The sequence below is a fragment of the Daktulosphaira vitifoliae genome, unplaced genomic scaffold (assembly GCF_025091365.1).
Source record: "Daktulosphaira vitifoliae isolate Bord-2020 unplaced genomic scaffold, ASM2509136v1 Scaffold_1, whole genome shotgun sequence".
In the NCBI taxonomy this organism is placed as follows: domain Eukaryota; kingdom Metazoa; phylum Arthropoda; class Insecta; order Hemiptera; family Phylloxeridae; genus Daktulosphaira; species Daktulosphaira vitifoliae.
The window spans coordinates 16,282,748-16,305,562 of NW_026099572.1; the positions used below are offsets into that span (position 1 = coordinate 16,282,748).

General features: G+C 24.5%; 2 protein-coding genes across 7 annotated transcripts; one reads left to right on the forward strand and one right to left on the reverse strand.

The window, feature by feature from the left end:
• The first annotated feature begins 2,868 nt into the window (after nt 1-2,868).
• On the forward strand, nt 2,869-13,425 carry LOC126902619 (serine/threonine-protein phosphatase CPPED1-like). Of its 5 annotated transcripts, none has more exons than XM_050680085.1 (8): nt 2,869-3,013; nt 3,071-3,093; nt 3,181-3,242; nt 6,756-6,855; nt 7,262-7,471; nt 10,127-10,265; nt 10,325-10,602; nt 13,147-13,425. In XM_050680085.1, exons 4-8 carry the CDS (start codon nt 6,783-6,785, stop codon nt 13,344-13,346), a joined length of 900 nt encoding a protein of 299 aa, XP_050536042.1. In that variant the 5' UTR covers nt 2,869-3,013; nt 3,071-3,093; nt 3,181-3,242; nt 6,756-6,782; the 3' UTR covers nt 13,347-13,425. The 5 variants fall into 5 exon arrangements, with proteins under 5 accessions (XP_050536042.1, XP_050536051.1, XP_050536068.1 ...); XM_050680094.1 differs by having other exon boundaries at nt 3,071-3,087; XM_050680111.1 differs by lacking the exon at nt 3,181-3,242.
• Nucleotides 13,426-15,636: 2,211 nt separating this feature from the next.
• On the reverse strand, nt 15,637-22,601 carry LOC126902200 (pentatricopeptide repeat-containing protein 1, mitochondrial). 2 transcript variants are annotated; one of them, XM_050679245.1, is made up of 11 exons: nt 22,421-22,601; nt 21,727-22,074; nt 20,964-21,104; nt 19,849-20,020; nt 18,846-18,952; nt 17,990-18,324; nt 17,556-17,679; nt 17,383-17,487; nt 16,884-17,014; nt 15,967-16,141; nt 15,637-15,904 (listed from the first exon to the last, which is right to left on the reverse strand). In XM_050679245.1, the coding sequence occupies exons 2-11, from the start codon at nt 22,072-22,074 to the stop codon at nt 15,752-15,754; spliced, it is 1,791 nt and encodes a 596-aa protein (XP_050535202.1). In that variant the 5' UTR covers nt 22,421-22,601; the 3' UTR covers nt 15,637-15,751. The 2 variants fall into 2 exon arrangements, with proteins under 2 accessions (XP_050535202.1, XP_050535193.1); XM_050679236.1 differs by having other exon boundaries at nt 18,846-18,994; nt 22,421-22,599.
• Nucleotides 22,602-22,815: the final 214 nt, after the last annotated feature.

Consider the following 22,815-nt stretch of genomic DNA (forward strand, 5'->3'; position numbering starts at 1 on the left):
CCACTACTCTTCACATTAATTTATTACCGTAAATTGTTAATTACTTCTGAAATACTAGTTCTATAAAATACAAAATAATTTAATTGATAAAATGATTGGTTGATAACAAGTTTTGGACCAGTATTTCAGAAATTAAAAAAAAATTACAGTAATGAATGAGAGGAGTGGTTGCTGTTATTATTATTTATATTTATTTTTAATCATACTCTTCGTCCCACTTAGGTATAATATTGAGAAAAACATCAAATGGCTGGTCTAAAAGTTGTTATCGACCGGTCATTTTTTTAATTAGATAATTTTATATTTTACAAATAAATTAACTATATATTACTATATAAAAAAATAAAATTGACAACCCTTTTAAGAAATTATGATAAGTAGTAATTATTAGCTAATAATTCAATAATTATTATGAATTAAAATAAATAAAAAATTGGTTTTCCAATTTTGTATTTATTTTTGGATAAATCTAGTGGTTTATGATAACTGATCACTCTGTATTAAATATATATATATATATGTAAAGAATGTCCACGAGGTTATTAAATCTTTAGTTCCAGAAAATATTTATTGTTACTTTCTTTTTAAATAATGTTCAAAATTTTAATTACATTAAAAGCATATTTTTTTATTATTTGTCTCTAATAAGAAAATAATAATAATGAAAGTTTTCTTATTCAAAATTTCAGAATAATCATTTTTTAGCTCATCTTACAAAATATATTGATAGGTCAAAACTACTGGACTGGATAAATACTTATTGAATTACAAGCGTTTTATTATATGTAGAGACAGTATGTAGTATGTAGATTATATGCATTATAAATAAAATTATTTTTTTAACACTAGCCACTCTTTAAATAATATATATATATATATATATATATTTATATTTATATATATGTAAATCCATTTATCTGTTATAAAATATTATTTATATTAATCCCTAAAGTCTTATAGATGCGTCAACTTTATTTTTTTTAATGAAAGCATACATATTTAACTAGCTTATAAAATAGAAAATAAATGGTCGATAACAATTTTTATCAGTATTTCAGAAGTTATTTACATTTTTATACGAAGGGTGGAAGAGGAATGAGGTCAAGAAATGCCTAGTGATAAAAATGTAGCACCTATTCCTCACCTCCAGTCGTTACTCTAAATTGTTAATAACTTCTGAAATACTAATCCAAAAATTGTTATTGACCAGTAATTTTCTTAATTACATCATTTTCTATTTTATAAGCTAGTTAATTATGTATGTTTTTATTAAAGAAAAAAAGTTGATGCCCCTTTAAATTATAAGGGATGATGTTAAGAAATAATCAATAGATGATTAATTAAAAAATATGAGGTACTGTAACTAAATATTGAATATTTTCTTAATACCTTTGTGAACTGCTTGATAGTAAAAATATTTATATAAAATGATAAATTTATATTTAAGTGATTAAATATTATGTCATTAAAGTCTAAGAAAAAATTGCTATATCTTGTACCAGCAAAATGAGTATTTTAAAATTATGAAAGTGACCATTAATCATAAATAATTGTATACATTAGAATGTATAAAATTGAAAGTAAATCATATAATAACATAAATTTATCTATCAAAATTACACAAATAAAAATTAATAATTATTTAAAAAATGTTAAATAATTATCATGACATATATAATAAATTTTTTTTAATTAAAGATAAAATTACATTTCCACATTTAATTAAGAATAATAATTAAACACATTATACAATATTTGACTTTTGAATTTGAGAATACAAATTTATTTGTCATATAACTGTAGAGTAATATAAATGTTGATACATTATTAACTAATACAAGCTTTTATACAGTAAAAAATATTTTTGAATATAGTACAACTTTATCATGAATCAATACTTAAACTCTTTATGTTGCTACTAGTGAATACTTCANATGAATCAATACTTAAACTCTTTAAGTTGCTACTAGTGAATACTTCATAATGACTGTCAATAATTAACACAACACTAGAATGTAAAAAAAATTAAATATATTATTTTTTATTTATACTATAAATATTATATGGTACTTTATTTATTGATAATGGATCATATCATTTATTTTTGAATAATTTATTAACTTATGCAAAAATACAAAAATACGTATATAAATAAATATAAATTTTATTTAATTAAATAGTTAAGTTTTAGAATTTTATTAGAAGATAAGAATGTCTATAAACATTCAAGTCTATATTTTTTTGGAAAACTAGTATTTCTTAACATTTATTGATAATGTAATAAATAAATAATCTGTAGTAAATTAAGATAGCAAGATTCATCAACCTGAAAAAAGATAATAATTAATTAAAAATACAACATCATATTATAGAACCTAATTACATAGCTTGAAATTAATTAAAAACTCGTTTATAACTATAATAAATTATTAATAGGTATTTTAAATTAAATTGCATCATTTAAATTATTCTCAATAGCCTTGTATTTTACCACAATAATAGAAATTTAATATAATTATGTACATAAATTATGGATCGAGTACTAAAATCATGAACAGATATTAACCTTATCTTAGGTAATTCAACACTCATTTTTTACTTCTATTACTATGCACAGGCAAATTTATAATATTATATAAACAGAATGATAACACTTTTTTTATAACACCCAACAGCCATTTGTATCATGTTAAATATTTATTTTGTAGGCTATTATCTACATTTTTTAAATCCGTAATTTTTTTTTACACTAAACGATAAAATATCATAAAACGTTATTTACACATATAATGTTATACCCTGTCAAGAAATTTTCAAGACGTTAACCAACATCTAAGCTATTTATACACATGTATTTATAAAATGAAATCGGAATTATAAGTGCAATACTTGCGAGTACCTTTTAGTCATTGGATCTATAGTGTAAACGACGCCTTTGTACGAGTGTTGTTGTTTTGTACACAATATTACAGTTTTATCTACGAATTCCATCAGACTGGTTGTGTTTGTTGAGGTAAATGCCCATTTATCTTTCATAATTTATATTGTATTTGAAAAATATACATTACAGATCAAACAATTTATCAAGTAAAAGTGCATTTTCATCATTTTATTGTACATCTAACAACGATGATTAATTGAATAGGTTAAAGATAATTTTTAAATGTCTTATCACAACAGGTAACTGCGAATGTACACATGTTTGGAGGTTTAATCTAAACCTTAATACGCCCATTGTCGTAGTATGTATAAAATATATATTTATATATATATAAGAGGTTATCAATAATGGTTATTTTTCATTAACGACTTTTAACACTGCCGTATTAACACTATTGCAAATGTTTCTTTTTAAGTATTTTCTTAATAAAATTAGTATTAGGGTTTTTTTATGTCTTACATTGTACTCTAAATAAATTTTGGTTGTAAAAATATTTAACACTTTTTTTTTTGTGTATCAGTGCAGTGCATCTTTTAATAAATTCTCTCTAAGTGATATAAAAATTATTTTTTCAACATAAATAGCCAATTATAGTATGGTATAAACATTTATTTAATAAATGTGTATTGCCTAGTTGGTTAGCGGAAGGTCAAAAATACAATCAACTAGGCGACATTCGTGTCGACTAGTTTAATAGCTTAAAAAATGCACTGCCTAAGTGCCGTATTAGTACCTATTCTCTATAGGCTTCAATCTAGAATAGCATCAAAGTAGTTAAAAGCGTTGAAGTCTTGATGGTCTAAACTCCCTTATATTAGTCTATGTAGGGAAACAATTTTTTTTAGTCTGTAAAAAGTAAAAACTTCAATCTGACTCTATGTATCATACATGGTGTATTTCTTATCAAGTCTTATATTTATGTAAAAATATAATAAATTCGATAAAAGAATGTTATTTTCTTGTATTCTCAGGTACCAGGAACAATAATTGTTCTATTTTTAATTAACAATATAATTAGTTATAATTATTATTTTACAACACAACAAGATTTTGTATAGTTTTTAGATTTTTAAATTATTTAAAACCTTGTAATTTATGACTATTTATTTTACTATCTTCTCTAGTATTTCTGTTAATTTTTTTACTAATTAAATACACATAATTTTTTTTAGATTATAAATTAGGCGTAGTTCGGCCTAATTAACAGTAACTGTTACTACGTATAAATAAAAAACATTATTTTTAAGCATTTTCTCCGTACCTCACTAAATTTATAAGTATTATCGCATACAGAATGAATGTATTTTTTTATTCTTCTACAACTGTCGGATATAAATTTTTTTGAACAATTAACAATGTTGAATTTTCAAAAATTAATTTTTTTTTTTGATATCAATCAAAATTTTCAAATACGAAATAAAAAAAAGCTCAATGTACAAATTTTAAAAATATATTTTTTAAGTATTTTGTTTAAAGTTTTGAATATATTAATCAATTTACAGCAAAAAAATTTTCAAATAATAATTATACTATACCCAAAATATTTATTAACAATATTAATTACATTTTGAATGATTCAAGTTCCCAAACAATAGAAAAAACTATATTAAAACTGACTTTACACGCTATTACAAAATAGTTAAGTTTTAGTTTTAGTTGTTAGAGAGGTGGGCGATAATCGCCCATGCACCCTAACTCTTAGGTTCATTGTTCTAATATACTAACTAAACTTCTACTATGAACTTGAATTTTATATATTTCTTATCTAAAAAAATCGAATAATTAGCTGGGCAGAACATGTATGAAGAGCAAGAGACCTACTTATATATAAAGTATAAGTGTGAAAACCTCGTTAAACCTACCAAGAGGATGTCTAAGACAACGATGCAGATACTGAGTTAAAGGATCTTAAAATGTTAGACATTAGAGATAAGAAGTGTAAACGATGAGCAGAGAAAAATGAAAAGGCTTTATGGAAGCGGCGATGGGCCTTCAAGATCTGGATTAAGCTTATAAATATATATATATTTATTATATTATTCATAATGGTTATCAAAACAGTGTAATCAATTGATACAAAATTAAGTATTTTTGACCAATAATACATCTCATGAACTATCTTTTAAACTTGTACAGTCATACGTCTTACTTAATTTATAAATTTTTCCAGGGGAATATTTCCCGCAAATATTCTTAGCAGCATAACACTAAATACACCTCAGTCGTGTTACGGGTTGATTCAGTGAAGGAATTTCAGGGAAAAACAACTTTCAAAAATTCTTAGGAGAAAATCTAATATTAAAAAACAAAAAAACACATTTGATCAAAATTTCTTTTTTATATTAATAGTTTATCATTAGAAATATTAAAATTATCAAAAAAAGATTAGGGGCGTCAAAATTCTTGTAGCCATTGTGTTAAAATTTAAAATCTGTCTGAATGCCTGGAAGAAGGGTTGGGTTTAAAGTTAATGAATCATGTCATATATCTATGGCTAAATTTTTCAATAAAGGAACNGAATCCGCTACATACCGTATAAATTTCAAGGCCGTAGTGTTATCACGAGCGCGGCAATAAAATCAGTCTCATTACTTAATTGTCACACCTCGTATTACTAAAAAAAATGTCGGTATTTTTTTGCAATTGTTTAATATACTATATAGTCTTCATTATATTTGATAAATCTAATGAAATGTTTTCATATTTATACGTTATTTCATTAAAACTTTACAGACAAATTAAACAGTATAAATGTTTATATAAATTCGAATTTATAAAATAAATTTAATTTCCAATTTAAAAATACAAATTTGTTTCATCACTACTCTAAGCATTCATTGTACATAAAATGTTTGATTTGCTCATGTCATTGAAAAAATTTTTCCAATAAAATCAACAAGACAATTATAAAAATATTATTTCCATTATCACCAACTTAGAGACAGAGTAACAGGGGCATGCTGGGAAGCCAATGGCTCAATGGTACAAAAATTGTGGTAGCCCTAAACACTGCGGTACTCTAAAAAAAGGAATGATGTGCAACAATAAAGTTAAAATAAAATTCTCGTCGCTCTATAGACAGCAGCACAGAGTTCAATTGCACCCTTGTTTCTGTGTCATGTCCGCCACTGGATAATATGGCGTGTATTATTTCTTCTAGCTCTAAGATATACTATTCAATGTCAATTAAAATTATCGTTGAATGTATTGAGCATATATATTTATTGTGATTTTTCTCATCAATAGTTTGAAAGTCAGAAAAAAATACGCATTAAACGTAATTCAGGAATCAAATTTTCAAACAAAAAGTTATTTAAAATTTATGGATATATTATAATATACAATTAACTAAACACTATAAATTTATCTAATTACTGTAAATAACAATAATAAGTAATAATAATAATAATAGGTAATTACTATAAATTTATCTTACACTTTCTAAAACATATACTCCTATAAATAATGAATAACTTATATTTACCGATGAAAAATCATTATTAGTGACAACAGTTTTAATCAAATAAATTAAATTGTTTAATTTTTGCAACTAACGTGAAAAATGATAAGATTTTTAACTGAAAATGTATTGAGTAATTTCAATATTAAGATGTAATTTAAATGAAATAAATAACTCTTTCAACTGTTTAGAGATATATTTAATTAAATAGTACACAGCTGAAATATTTTTTACTTATTAGATACACCTTTTCAATTCCTATTTAGAATAATGTCTTTTTATTTTTCTCGACCTATTATTTATAACACGTTAGCGTACAAATTCATTGTATTTCAATTATTTGTTTACTTTTAGAACACTACAATAATTTAAAAATTTAATATGGCAGAAAAAATTAATCCAACAATAATTTGGAAAAAACATGAATTTGAAGACGAAATTGGATATGATAAATGTAAATAAATTTTTTTAACTATATGTTTATAACTTGTGTGTAATTTATAAATTACATATGTTTTATCTATTGTTATGTAATGCATTATGGGGATCTTAAACTTAGAGATACTTATTAAGTGAGTATCATAAAAGGCCCATCAAAACTAATCATTTATTATAATAATAACTTTTGATGACCTATTTTATCATAATAACTAAATATCTAAATACTTATACATTTTATTTTATAAACCTAGTAAAAAGTGTTACTGTGTGTTGAATATACTTTTTATGCACAAACAAAATTTTTTTAAACAAAATATAATACATTTTAATAAAATATGTATAATAATACATAAGCACAAACTAAGAAGTGGTTGTATATAGATTAATTTTGACGATTTTTTTAATGTTATTCTTTAAAGTTAAGAAAAGTAAAACATGGGAAGGAAATTTTTATTTTGTGGTTGGAAGCGATCCTCAGCTAGGGTATATTTGGCCACCTAAAGATCGCGAAGCTACCGACTGGCAAGAAGAACTGGATAGATGCATAGAAACAGTGGAAAAAATCAATGCCCTAACTCCTAGACCTCAATTTTTGGTGATTTGTGGTGATATGGTAAACGCCATGCCGAGTAAGTTTCATAATTGATTATATTTTTATAATATAAATGCTTTTAAAAATTGGTATGTATAAATCATGGATGGTAATAATGATAAATCGACAACATTTATCGATTATTAATATAATTTCGATATCGGTAGTTTTTTCGGTAAAATTTCGATACTATATTAAAATATCACGAAACGTTAAGAATAATTGTAAGCTGTGAACTTAAAAATAATAAAATTGTTATTAACAAATGGCGGCACAGTGGGGTCGTGGCATAGATGATATCTGATAGTGATTAAAATCACTATCATAAAAAATGCTTCGATGCAAATCTGTAGATAGTGTTTAATTAAAAAAAAAAAATTTGTCAAAAAAGTAGGTCAAATGAGAGCTGAGAAAATAAATGATAGCTATAAAAAAAAAACCACATAGTAAAATAATATTAATATGAATTTCTTCTTACGAGAGGAGACTACAGTAATGAAATCCTTGATATTTATTGAAGTTATTGAATCTAAATGAGATAAAAATCAAAAGAGTTAAACATTTTTTTTTAACTCAAAAAGAATTCAAAAAAAAATTCAGTGCCACAGTCGTGAAAGACCCAAGTGTTACCGTCTCAAAAACGTCTCATTCGACACTTAATAAAAATGGAAATTTAGCTAGTTCAAATTTTAAAGTTATTTTTCTCGACTTCAAAGAAACAAAAAAATTTAAATATGATTAATTTTTTATACTATGTCATTTAGATTGATATAATATTTATGAAAATCAGTGTACTCCCCTTATAATAAAATAAAATACAATACCAAGAATTTTAACACAATAATAGCATATTTTTAAATACTGTAGCTATTTTCACCATGTATTCTCCTAATAAGATATTTTAAAATAAAATAAAATGGTAGCACAGTGGGGTCGAGGCACAGTGTAGACAAGGCATAGATGGGACAAGTATAGATGATATTTGACAGTGATTAAAATCACTATCATAAGAAACGCTTCGATACAAATCTGTAGATAGTATTTCATTTAGAAAAATTGGTGGATTATTCCAAAATCAACATCAAATCTTATTTCTTTGATTATATCCTAATTAGTAGTTCTTTGATTTTAAAATATAATATACGAATAAATACTAATTATAATTATTAAATTTAGTATGAAAATAAAAAAGTAAAAAAAATGTAATAAGTTTAATTTTTTATGTCTTATGACCTTTATACTATGTCAATTAAATCNATCATATGTCTTATGAACTTTATTCTATGTCAATGAAATTATATAATATTCATGAAAGTCAATATATTCTCCTAATAAGATATTTTAAAATAAAATAAAATACAAAACCTAGAATTTTAATAGAAAAATTGCATATTTTTGAATACGGTAGCCATTTGCGCATAGAAGATAGGTCGTCGGGACAAATTTTTTTTTTTCATTTTATAGTACATAAAATAAGCTTTAATTTGATATATGTTTAAAGGACGCAGTATTTCCGGAACATTTTCAAAAATTAAGTTGAAAAAGTTAGTTTTTGTAAAAAAGTTGCTATTTTAAATCCCCCCCGTGAGCAGAATAAGTGTTAGATTTTCAAAAAAAAATGATATCAAATGAAAGAAAATTACCTAAGGTTTCAATATAAAGAAATATTATTTTGATTAGTTAATATTTGAAAAAGTTATGGCAGTTTTAAGTACAAAAAACATCGTTATAAAAGGTGATTTTTATCGCAAATATTACATTTTTTTTATAATTTCGACAGCCATTTGCACATAGAAGATAAGGTGTCGGGACCAATTTTTTTTTTTCATTTTATAGTACATAAAATAAGCTTTAATTTGATATATGTTTAAAGGACGCAGTATTTCAGGAACATTTTCAAAAGTTAAGTTGAAAAAGTTAATTTTCGTAAAAAAGTTGCTACTTTAAATCCCCCCCAATGAGCAGGTTAAGTGTTAGATTTAAAAAAAAATGATATCAAATAAAAGGAAAATGTCAAAGGTTTTAGTATAAAAAAAAATTATGTTGATTTGTTTATTTTTGAAAAAGTTATGGAAGTTTTAAGAAAAAAAAGTGAAAAAAGTGAAAAAAATGACAAAATTTACCGATTTTAAAATTTGTAATTTTTTTGGATATTTCCCCCATTTGCAAGAAACGAGGGAAAATTTTTCAATTTTTAAGGGTAATGTCTTCAACTAGATACGATTTGTAATCTTTTGACGTATTGTTGAAAGAAATCGGTCCAGTGAGAGCTGAGAAAAAGTGGCAACAGACATATAAAAAAAAAAAAAAAAACACGTCATAGTAAAATTAATACCTTCTCAGCTTCGCATCGAAGCTAAAAGACGGATCTAGAATATTTTGAAAACGGAGAACGCAACAACTTTTTAGATGTCAAAATCAATTTTTTGTTTAATTTAATCGTTTAAAATATTATTTTTAAATAAGTAATGATATTCCATCGAGGTTCTCTTTTGGCCTAAAAAGGGAAATAATAAGCCTTGTAATATTAAGCATATCAAAAGTATCAAAAGTTGACTAATTATATATAAATTACTAATTATGTAGAATAGTTTCTCAATATTCGATATCATGAAGAAACACTCAAATCCATATCCCAAAATTATTTATTTATAAACGGATTATATAAACTATTGCCTAAACTTTTTTGTAGCCGAGCAAGATAAATTGAATGAACTTCAAGTTAATGATTTTAAAAGAGTTTTTAGCAAGTTACACCCATCCATTTCTCTTGTATGTTTATGTGGTAATCACGACATAGGAAATACACCAGATGAAAAATCTATTAAGAAGTAAGCACGAAAAATAAATTGTTTAATATAATTAGTAAAACTCACCATTAATATATAAGGTATCGTGAAGAATTTGGCCAAGACTTTTATTCTTTTTGGTGTGGTGGTATTCGATTTTTAGTTATAAATTCTCAATTTTATAAAGAACACGATGCTGAAAAAATAGCTAAACAACAAGAACAGTGGTTGGAAGATCAGCTTATAAAGTACAAGGGGCAAAGAATTATTATATTTCAACATATTCCATGGTTTTTAGATGATATAAATGAAGACGATCAATATTTTAACATAAAAAAAGAGTTGAGAATAGAAATGATAGAAAAATTATTTGACGCTGGTAAGTAGATTAGTATTAATAACAAATATTGGACCACAAATAAAGTAGTGAACAAAAAATAAAAGGATCCTTAATAGGGCTTGAAAACGTTTTCATGTTTTAAAACACTAAAAAACGATCAACAATAAATATCAGTAAGATTTTTTCTGTAATATCATTAAACAAAATATATTTAAAACAGTTTACCAATAAAAATATTTTAATATGATTAATTCCCAGAGGAGTCAAAGTAAAAATAATAGGTAAAGCAAAAATGTTTTAAATTTTAAAATTAGTTATCTCTAAAGAATCGCAAGACCTTTTTTTTGCTCACCATTTTTAGTAATTTTTAATCTTTTAATAATTGAAAAAAAAAAATGTTAAGAGTATAAATTCCTTACAAAACTTTGTTGATTACTGTTCGAAGCCTTTTTTGTAATTTAAAAAATAACTTCTGAAGTTATACAATAAAATTTTAACTTTTCATTATAATAAAAATGCATAAAAAAAAATATAAATTAGGTTGAGTTTAATATATTTTATAAAGTTTATTTTACTTTTTTTTGTAAGTATATACAAATAGTATGCATATTTGGACTAAACATTTGTAGATATATAATAACTGATAACAGGCTTGTATTACATTAAAATCGGCCGAACTATTAATATATACGTAGTATTTGTATGTTTTGTCAAGTAAATTTATGACTACTATTATGAAAATTTCAAACTAGTAAAAATTATTCAGGTTATATCGTTTCAGCAACTATATGCAACATATATTAAATATTTTATTTAAAAAGACTATAAAGTCTTCAAATTAATAATAATTTCAGTACAAAATCATTAATATTTTAATTATTTATAATATATTTAATTATATATATCATTTTCACGGCGAATGTCAACAAACCATCTAATCCTTTTGGAAGTTGAGAAACTGCCCTAATGTAACTTAGGATTCGGTGTCACCGTAAATTCGTCTTTATTTTTTATACAGAAATAACAGGATTAAAAGTACTGCAATTAAGGTAAAATGGGAACAATTTTTAACACACGTGTTAAATAAACGAAATGCGTAAATAAAATAAAATTGTCAATTTCTTAGAATGTATGCATTACAAAATATAAAATATATAGTTAGCTAAGTTATCACGTCCAAGAATTTAACTTGAAAAATAAGTTTAAAATAACTCTGAATATTTATTTTGTATTTATACGAATGGCTAATAACTATTGCTTATTATTTACTTGTTATTACTTATATAACTTATAATTATATATGGTAATGAAGTGAAACAGAAAGATAATATTTTACAGATATACTTAATGAATGACTTGTACAATGCATAAAAGAAATAATTAAATGACTTATATTGAGTTATTAAAATTAGCGAAATAATTAAGAACTGTAGATATGTAAAACTAATTTCTAGACAACATTAAATTATTTTTAAATTAAACAAAAAAAAACACTTAAAAAATAATTTAAAACATTCTCATGACGTTAAATATTAAAAATTAAAACGTTTTAACGTAAAAACAAGTAGAAAATTTTAATTTCAATTCCTTATATAAGGTATTAGGAGACATTTCTATTCCGATTTGTGCATGCTCTCCTTTTATTGAGAAAACTTGATTTTTTTTTTTTATTATCACTTTTTAAGCCCATTAAAAGCCATAGTGGCCTCCCCCGAAGGAGGAGGTTTCTTAATCATTGATACTCCTGTACAGGTGGTTAGTCCGACACCAGAGAGAGGGATGGCAACTCCAAATACCGAACTGATCTCTTTCTCGACCAATGAAGCCGTCTATGACTGAATTTCGAAATCGAGACAGTACACATCTAACACAGCCGCGTTACCGTCTCGGTCACACTGTTCCTTTAAATAAACAAAAGAAATGTTTTCTTATCGAAATTTATAGCAACATCTTAATAAATTCATTTTTTCTAATTTAATTCAATGACTTTCAAACTTCTTACCTGTTTACTGTAAAGAAATATTTGAGGTGCCCCTTACTAATGCAACAAGTGGTATCGGTCCTTATCTGAGTCGAAGAATAAGCTGCTACCAAAAGGAAGAATTACCAACAATATTGTTTAACAACATTGTAATAAACAAGTGTTTAGGATTAAAGAAGTGTATTAACTAATTATTTAATTATCAAGAAAGCATAATTAAATTTTCATTTTCCATTGAAAATTTTTATGATGAAAAATTTTTATTTCTTATAAAAAATATGCCTTCCAATATATTTAATGGTACATTATTTGTACATTAAAAATATTTTATATATTGATTGAAATAAACTAATAATTTAAAAACCCCAATTTTGATTAATACATTTTTGTAATACCAGACCCTCAATTTATTGTCACATGAAAACATTTTCATCGACCCCTCCTTTATGGTGTGAACACTATTAAGTGTTAGTAACGCCCATTTTTTAGTTTAAATTTTATTAACATTTATTAGAAATGAATGATTAAAATTATTATGGATAGTTTATTTTTAAATGTTTTACCAACTATGATATTTAATAAGGTTTTTTTTTTTTTTTTAGGCGTGTCTCATATATTTTATGGTCACTGTCATAAAAATAACACAGGATTTTATAAAAACTTAGAAATGATCACTACTAATGCTATTGGCAACCCATTAGGAGATGAACCACCAGGTTTAAGAATAGTTAGAGTATATAAAGATAATATAACACATACTTATTATCCTTTTGAAAAATTTCCATGTTCAGTAAATATTTAATTTTAAGTGATTCATAAAAGTGTAATTTATTATGAATGTTAAATACTTTATTTTTAAAATTATAATAGCTTTCATTTAATTGTTTGAACAGTGCCATATTTTTTACTTTTTCTTAAGTTACTAATTGAAGATTATGAAAAAATTACTAGACAAAATATCTCAGTGATGATAAAGTTCTTTTTGAAAATAAACTATATAGAGTAAGGGTTACGGTGAAATGACAAATACAATAAGCATTTCACAGTATAAACTGTTTGTTTTTTAAACAAGGAAGTGTTTTGGTGAGAGATGGATGAAGTGATGCAAGGGATATGGCAATGAGAATGCGGTGATAGGTAGAGATATGAATGGACATGTAGGTAATGAGAGGAGAGGATATGAAAGAATACATGGAGGGTATGGATTTATGCCTGGTAAGTCAACAATGGAGCCAGTATTTTGTGTGAGGCAACTAATAGAAAAGTTTAGGGAAAAAAATAAAAAGGTTTGTATGGTATTTATAGATTTGGAGAAAGCTTATGATAGAGTACCGAGAGAGGTTCTAAAGTGGGCATTAATGAGAGAAGGTACATTAATATAATAGAATATATGTATGTGTCGTACGTCGATAGTGCACCAATGTAGACACAAAAGTTTAACACAAATTAATTAATGTTTTTGTATATATATATATTGACGACGAGTTCGTCGTTCGAGCTCTTCTCGAGTCCTCCCATTGGATAAACTGATCAACCCCAATCTCTCTAATTAATGGACTAATAAAGGGGTAGAGTTTAGACCCGTCAGCACAGTCTAGCTCAAAAGTAGCAGACTGAAGGGTGGCTCCTTGTCTACAACTACCTTTTTACTATACCCACTAAAGGACGGTTAAGCCCAAAAACTTGCTAGCTCGTACACTAATTATTAAGATTGACTAAAGGACCAGCAGTCCAACCTTGACTCTAGCCGCACACACACACACAATTCTAAGAACACGGTGAATATAAATTATTTGCTCTAAGTCCAGGTTTTAAAATAGCTATTTTATTTAAGCAACGTATCAAACACAAAGTCAAAAAGTAATATCAAAAATATAACACAAAATAAAATTAAATCGTACAAAGACACTCGCGTACACGTAACTCGACGTTTCTTCGACAAAAACGTCCAGTATCGTCCCCCTATACTTTTCATGTTTCCCTTTTATATTCTTTTTCCCACCATTATTAATTTGCTTACCCTGCATTTCCCTTTTATATGGAATTATTATATTGCTTAAGAGTTCAAAAATTGCTTACTACTATTGTAAAGCTTATATTATACTAAAATCGACGTAATTCAATACTTCCTCATCTAATTACTACATATGATGGCACTTGTACCAGGATAAAAAGCGTAGGTGGAGTAATAGGTTTTCGGGTAAGAGTAGGAATGCATCACGGTTCTGCTTTAAGCCCTTACTTATTTTTTATAGTGATGGATGAAATTACTAGAGAAATACATGGAGAGGTGCTGTGGTGCATGTTGTTTGTTGACGATACAGTGTTAATAGGAGAAAATTAATCAAATGCTAGAGGTGTGGAGATCAGCTCTTAAAGAAAAGAGTTTAAGAATAAGTATAAGTAAGACAGAGTATATAGAGTACGAGTTTAACAAAGGAGAACATAGGTGAAATAAGGAGACCAGTGACAATAGACGAGGACGTGATTGGAGAGGTGGAAAGTTTTAAGTATTTAGGATCGGTAGTGCAAAAGAGCGGTGGTATTGACGAGGATGTAAGACAAAGGATTAAGTGTGGGTAGTTGAAGTGGAGAGAAGCGTTTGGTGTCTTATGCGATAAAAGAATTTTAATGAAGCTGAGAGGTAAATTCTACAAGACTGTAGTGAGACCAGCTATGATGTATGGTTCAGAGTGTTGGGCGGTTGATAAGAAAGTAGAGCAGAGATGAGAATGCTTAGATGGATGAGTGGAGTGAGAAAATACACTTATATGGTTTGGTCATGTTATGACGAGAGAAGAATCGGAAACTGTATGAAAAGTTATAGAAATGAATGTTGAAGGAAGAAGAAGTAGAGGAAGACCAAAAAAGATATGGAGGGATGCTATTGAATGCGATATGAGGACAGCTGATTTGAGCGTAGAAGATGTTCTAAAATCTCTTTACTAAAAATTTCAATCTTGTACAGTTTAACTTAAATTGTTTTCCCTGTCATTTAAATAACTTAAGCAAATTAACCTTTATTGTAGCGTAAATAGCTATAAAAGCTGTAAGAGATATTTTTTGTCATAATTAAATAAAATTTCAACAAATAGATTTTGTAGGATTTTTTATTCATAAAAGTTTTTTTACAAAAATAGATAACATTACACAAAATTTGTCATTGTGTTTTTGCATACATTGAATTGATGATGGATATTTATCTGATTATTTTTGTTTGCGGAATTGATCCCAAGGTAGAAGATTTTCTTCTACATTAACCTCGCTAATCCACTTTTTGTAAAAGTTTTGAAATTTTCTATATCCTTCTTTAAAGTAATAACTATGAACAAAATCTAAGGATTTTTCATCTTTATTTTCCTACAAAAGTTTGAACAAAATTGATTTTAACAATTCTTTAAACTGTTTTATATTATCCTTACCCGTTTTTTCATTAAACTTTTTATATTTTCATCAAAACTTTTTAAACGTTCCATGAAAATATTATTAGGTTTGATTTCTTCATGTTTAATCATATTCATAGTATAAATGACATACCCAAAATTATAATGATAACAAGCTTGTCCGAGCATGGTACCCAATATTTCTGCATTGACTCTAATTAATAAAATAATAAATTAATGAATATTCAAATAAAAATTATAATTTAAAGAGACTCATAAAAAATTATTATTATTACTATTAATGAAATATTAGTTTTAGATTTAAGTCTTATTGTAGGTAAAGCATTGTATATATTAAGCTTCCAAGCATTATTTTTAATTTATAGATCCCTTAAACAAAAGTGGATTCAATTTTATAAACAAGTTTTTTTCAATTTATTAAATTTAAGTTAATTTAAAAAGTTAATGAGTTAATTAATAATCAAATTAATAATTTTTTTGGTTTAACAAATTCAATAAAAAATTAATTTGATAAAATTACATAAGTTAATAAGTTAAGTTGGGTTATCCAAGCACTAGTAGATTTATAAAAATATCATAGACTTAAGAAGGTAAAATTTGTGAATATTTCATATTTAAATAACATGTTAATATAATCAGCTAAATAATAACCTTAACTAAAAGTCATAATTTGTCTCTAGCTGAATACACATAACAAAAAAAAAAAAAAATTTTAAGGTTTACAATAGTTAGATGAATCTTTAAGTGTGTAATTATCGCTTAATAAATCTGAAACTATATTTAGAATCAGCAGCAAAATTTCATAAGAAATTTATTTAAATATTATAAATCACATAATTTCTTTTTTGTTCTTCTGTGCTACTAGTTGTAAATATATTATAGTTATATGCTATTAACCCCATTAAAAGTTTATATTAAGTATTTTATATACATACCGAAACCCATGATCAACCATTGATTTTATGAGATCCTTAGCTTGAAATTTATTTTTACAACCCAAAGCTAAAACGCCAAATGTAACTATGTCTACACTTAGGTCCTCAGAACTTATTAGACTTAAAACATTCTAAAAAACATACTTATTATTTTTATTAAACTTAAACAATTATTTTTTCTAGATTCTCAACTAAAACATCTTGAAAAATATTTTTGAATATTTTTAAAAATTACAACTATGTGAAGTAATGTCATAAAAAAAAATATATTCTTTATCTTAAATATAAATATATTACAATTTTTTTTTTAATATTGTCTTAAAAATAATAATATAACAAAAATAGCATTGAAAATAGAAAATAAAATTATTTATTTTATAACACTAAAATTTGAAAATTGAATAATGGCATCATTCAAAATTAATAAAAAAAAATAATGCATTAAAATTTTTAATAATAAGTTCAATTATAATTACACACTGAAATATTAATAGCTTACTTTTGCTTCTTCATAATCACATCTTAAACTCCTTTTTTTAATTAATATATTGCAGAAATCAATGTCAAGTTGAATGTCAGACTTGGATATTTCAAGCAATAGATTCTTTCATTACACAAGCAGAATTAGTTTATAATAGTAAATTAAATATTAAGTTTATTTTTATTCATTACTTGTTCAGCTGTTAGTGTTGAAGGTATAGCTTCTACTAGTTGGGTAAATATTTTGATGTCTGGCTTAACTTTATTAAATTTCATATTTTTTAAAAATCCTGAACATCCACCCAGTAACATTAACCTATTTAATAAACAGAAAATATAAAATTAAATATTTTATAGAATTTAATTTTATATAATTATTTGATTAATATTTAAAAAGAAATTTTATTACGAATAAAAATTAATATTGACTAACATCCAATCACAGATACAAATCTAAAATAAAGAAAATTATATTTATTGCTATGCATTTTTTTTTTTTTTTTGATATGGAAAAAAGTTAATTTATCCTCCAAATTTCTTTTTAAATTTACTTTTTTAAATATTAAGTTTTAAAAATAGATTTCTTGTGCTTTTATTTTAGTAGTATTCTAGAGGTAACTAATTACCTATCAGCTGGATTTTTTATATCATTTATGCTAACAATGTTTCCAAAGTATGGCTTCCTATCTAAGAGATTGGGTCGATTGTCAATAATTAAAATTTCATTATTATTATTATTTATAGTATAGTGATGACTTGAATTTCTATAATCAAGGTGTTGCTTGTTAACTTCATCATAACTTTTTTCTTGATTTAATAAGTGAGGATCATTAACAATTTGGCCAATTATTTTGCGAGTTTCAAATTCATCGCCAATACCACATTCTCTGGTACATTTTAATAAAAGATTATACGAATACAATGATGGTCTAACATGTTTAGAAATCATTTTTCGCCAAACCTGCAGAAAAAAAATACAGAATGATTTAAAAGTCTTCATCTGGTTATGATTTAATATAATTTAGTAAAAGCTTAACTTAGGTTAATTATCTAAAATTTACTAGAAAGACTTGAATCTCAAAAAAACTTATAGAGCTAAGATAAAAACTAGTTAAAGAATTCAGTTTCATAAGTTTATGAAATATTACGTTGAACAGTTATATTAAACAAAAATGAAGGGTATAGAATGCATTCTGATGTGGAGTTTTAATAGTGACACAGACTTATTATAATATAAAAATTATTATAATTCATCATCAAACATATTTTTTTGGTAGTAGAACTAAATTTGATAAATTTTTTTTAATGAACTATGATGATTATCAAGCTGTCACAACTCAACAAATTTTTTTTTCCAAGAATGAAAAAAAAGTTTACCAGAAAGCTCTGCTTGATGTTTTATGTAATAATTTTAATGTGATAGTTTCAATTTTAGTGAATCACAATACACAATACAGTAAATCACAATATTTTACTACTTACAAGAAGACAATGTCTAAAACCAGCTTTTTTGTCAGATATGCATGCTTGTAAAAGAAAATTAAAAGTTTCATCTTTCAACTTGTACTGTTTGGTTACCATTTCATCCACTAAAGAAAAAGCTGTCAATAAATCTCCAGTTCTACCGAATGCTTTTCATAAAATCATACAAATAAGTAGATAATTAAAATGATCAATGAGATTTATAATATTAGTTGAACACAATTAATATTTGAAAAGAACAATTATAAAATAAAATTCAAATCATAATATGTTATAATCTTTTTTAATTTTATTAATAGAAAATGTCCTACATTTATATTTAAGGCTTTGAAATAAAATCTGACCCGTCAATAATAGTAAGACACTTTTTATCACAACATTTTTTATTTCAGTATGTTTCCTTAATAAGCTCAATTATAATTTAATTAAAATAGTTTGTACATGAAAATTTATTAATTATTTTGCATAAAATTGAGACTGTAATTAATATTTATATTTTTTCATTTAGTTAAAAATTTCAAACTTATTTACAATTACCTCATCTGACCTAGAAATATTTAATTTAAGTAATTTTACACTAGCTATTATAGTAATTAATTATAACATTTCTCTATCATAAAAATTGACCATCTAACTTCACATAAGGATATTTTTTCCAAAACATCTATTTAAAAATAAAATTCAATTTAGTCTGTTATCAATGACTTAATTGAGTCTGACTAAAAACTGATCTGATACTATAAAAATAACCTTAGTTCAAAAATGTGAATCAATTTAGTAGATAGCTAACTAAGTATATTAACTGTTTGCAAATTACTTGATGTAAGAAAATTTTTTTGATAAAAATTTCTACATATGATATAAACCCTTTATTAATCTAGACCTTATTCACATGTTTTTAATTAAATTTTATACTAAGAATTTTATAATATTTTGACTTTTTGCAATAGTTATAAGAAAATTTCTAAATAATAACTTATAATAAAAGTGTTACATAATATACCTTTAATCATAGCATGATAGTTGAAAATATTTGGTTCAATACATTTTAGTGTCATTAAATTATGTAATTTTTTAGCCCTTTTTAATGCATCATCTTTATAAGGTGAATTAGAACAGGCATTGAATAAAGAAGTATATGTAGCAGGTGTAGTTTTGACACCAATTTTTTTCATCTAATTAAAAGAATTAAATTAAAAAATTAGTAAAAAAAAAAAGAAGTATAAAATATTACAAATAAATTATAAAATATCATCAGCAATTAAAAATATAGATGTGTTAAAAGGTTTTTAAACAATTTTTTTAACTATACATTGCTATGAAGTTTAAATTTACTTTAAAAAACCGTATAATGATTGTTAAAAAATATTTTATGCAATTGTATATAATTTAAAAAATAATCGCACAATGAAATTTATTTTGCTAAAAAAGTTTTTAATAAAATAAATTTGAATAATATATTAAATATCTATTTAATAAAAATTTAACTTTAATTATTGATATTAGAAAAGATAGAGAAACACAATATTGATGGATTGGTCAAAAAATCTTATAGGAGAAAGTGAAGTGAGTAGCCTAAAAAGTTATATTTTAAAATGGAAATAAAGAATAACTAAAGAGAAATAAACTATTCTTTTGTCATCTAAAGTTGGCCAAATCAAATGGTAAAAAATCAATCAGTTATAATTATATCAGGTAGTCTAATAGATTTGGTTGTCACCTTAAAAATTTATTCACTATACCCTTGTACATTCTTTTTAAATATTTAATGTTAATATAACAATTTTGAATTGTTAATTTAATATCTTACATTAAAAAAAACTAAAGTTTTTTAGGAAAGATATACCTTTCCTTAAAAATGTATTTTTTTTATTTCTGTGTTCTTATATCTTACATAAATATTTGAATAAAATTGTTTCAAGATAATATCCTAAACACATTGGTTGATACAACTATGTTATAAAATCATTTAATTTTTTTTTCACTCAAAGAAAATTTTCTTTTTTTGGTACAAAATGAAATAGAAACAATTTATGAAAATAAAATATTGCTAATCCCTATAGTTAAATTCTTAAAAAATACATTAATATATTAAAATATATTTTTTTAAATACTTACTTGATTGAATAAACTAAATGCTTTTTGAACATATCCTACTCTGCCACACGAACTAATTAATAAATTAAAAGCATAGTAATCTGGCCTAACCTTCTCATCTTTTAACATTCTTGTTTCAAGTACATCAATAGCTTCAGATAACTAAATCAGATATCAACGAAAAAATCAATGAAGAAATCACACTGCCTTTTAAGACTGTATTTAAAACATATTTTTTATTATTTATCACTATTAAGAAATATAATAAAAATATGTTTAAATATAGTAGGAGGCATTTTTTTTAAAAAAAATATTATCAAAATTATTGTTGGAACAAAAGTTATAAGAGTAATCTTTGGTTCACCTTTGTATAATGGTTGATTTATTTTAAATTAGCCACTCGAATTCTATATATAATAATTACGGTTAGAAAATTCTTTTTAGTATTATATATTTTCAGATTTGTCAATTATAAAGTATTTTTTATGTATATTCCTTATTCCTTACAAGGCTGTCATCTTTATTTTATTAACGGCAACATACATATTTAACTAGCTTATTTAATAAATAATAATCTAATTAAAAAAATCAACTTTTGAAATAGTCTTCCGAAAGTTATTATCAATTTAAAGTAATAACTGGAGATGAGGAGTAGCTGCTGCTATTTTTATTAATAGAAATTTTTAGGCCTTATTCCTCCTTCCTACCAGGTATAAAAATGTTAATATTATATATTATTATTATTTAAATATTATAAACTAAATATTAATAATTAATAATATACTTTGTTTTGACTAATAAAGTCCTGAATTATCTTATGATATTCAGTAATGTATAATCTTCTTTTTTGTTCACTTTTTTCATATTCTATTTTATCATCTGGTTCAGGTGGTAGAGAATCCAATTTATCATTATGTTCTATTTTATTACTCAGTGTACCAAAAATATCACAATCATTTTCATTTTTTTGTAAATCTGTAAATGATATAGATTCTGTTTTTTTCCGAAAACTAAATGTTGTTAAATTTTTTAATTTTGATAAATGATATCCATTAATATTATATGATTTTAAACATTTCTTTCTAAGAGAACCAAGTACTAATTGCTGCAATAATCTTTTACAAGTAAACATCTGAAATTACAAAAATCTTTATTATAGGTCAACTATTTTCAATTAGTATTTTAATTATCATTAAGTTTCAATATATATCAAAAATATTTTTGGATATACAAAACCTCACCCACATAAATTTACTAGTACAGTCATCAGTTAATATAATAAGTATGTACTTTATGTATTTTATAATATATTTTTTAATAATCTGGTAAACCTAAAAATATATGTATTCATACATTAAATAGACTGCTTAAAAATGAGTTGAACTTATTTATGATATTTCTTATTTATTGTGTTTTATGGTTGAAACATCAAAACTCACTAATCTAATTCGAAAATAGTGAATTTTCTACGAACTCACTTAGTATTTTATGTACAGAACCTCTGAATGATCGTATCTTAGTATGTAGACAAAATTTTTTGAGTATTATATGCTATAACTATAAATGAAATTATTTTGAAAATGTTGCAAGCATCTTATAACAAATTATAATGCAAGATTATCTTCTTATCAAAGATACGGATTGGCAACCGCGAAAAACATGCCATGTGCTATGTATCTGATACTAAATGTATTATCACTTTTTAAATGTTGATATTTTAATTAGTGATGGGCATAATCGAATGATTTCGATAATCGAATGATTGGTAATCGAGACATTTTCATATTCGAGTGAATCTCTCGAAAAATCACTCGAAGTTATAATCGTCTGCTCGTATGATAAGAATAATCTACTATTATTATTTATCGAGAGA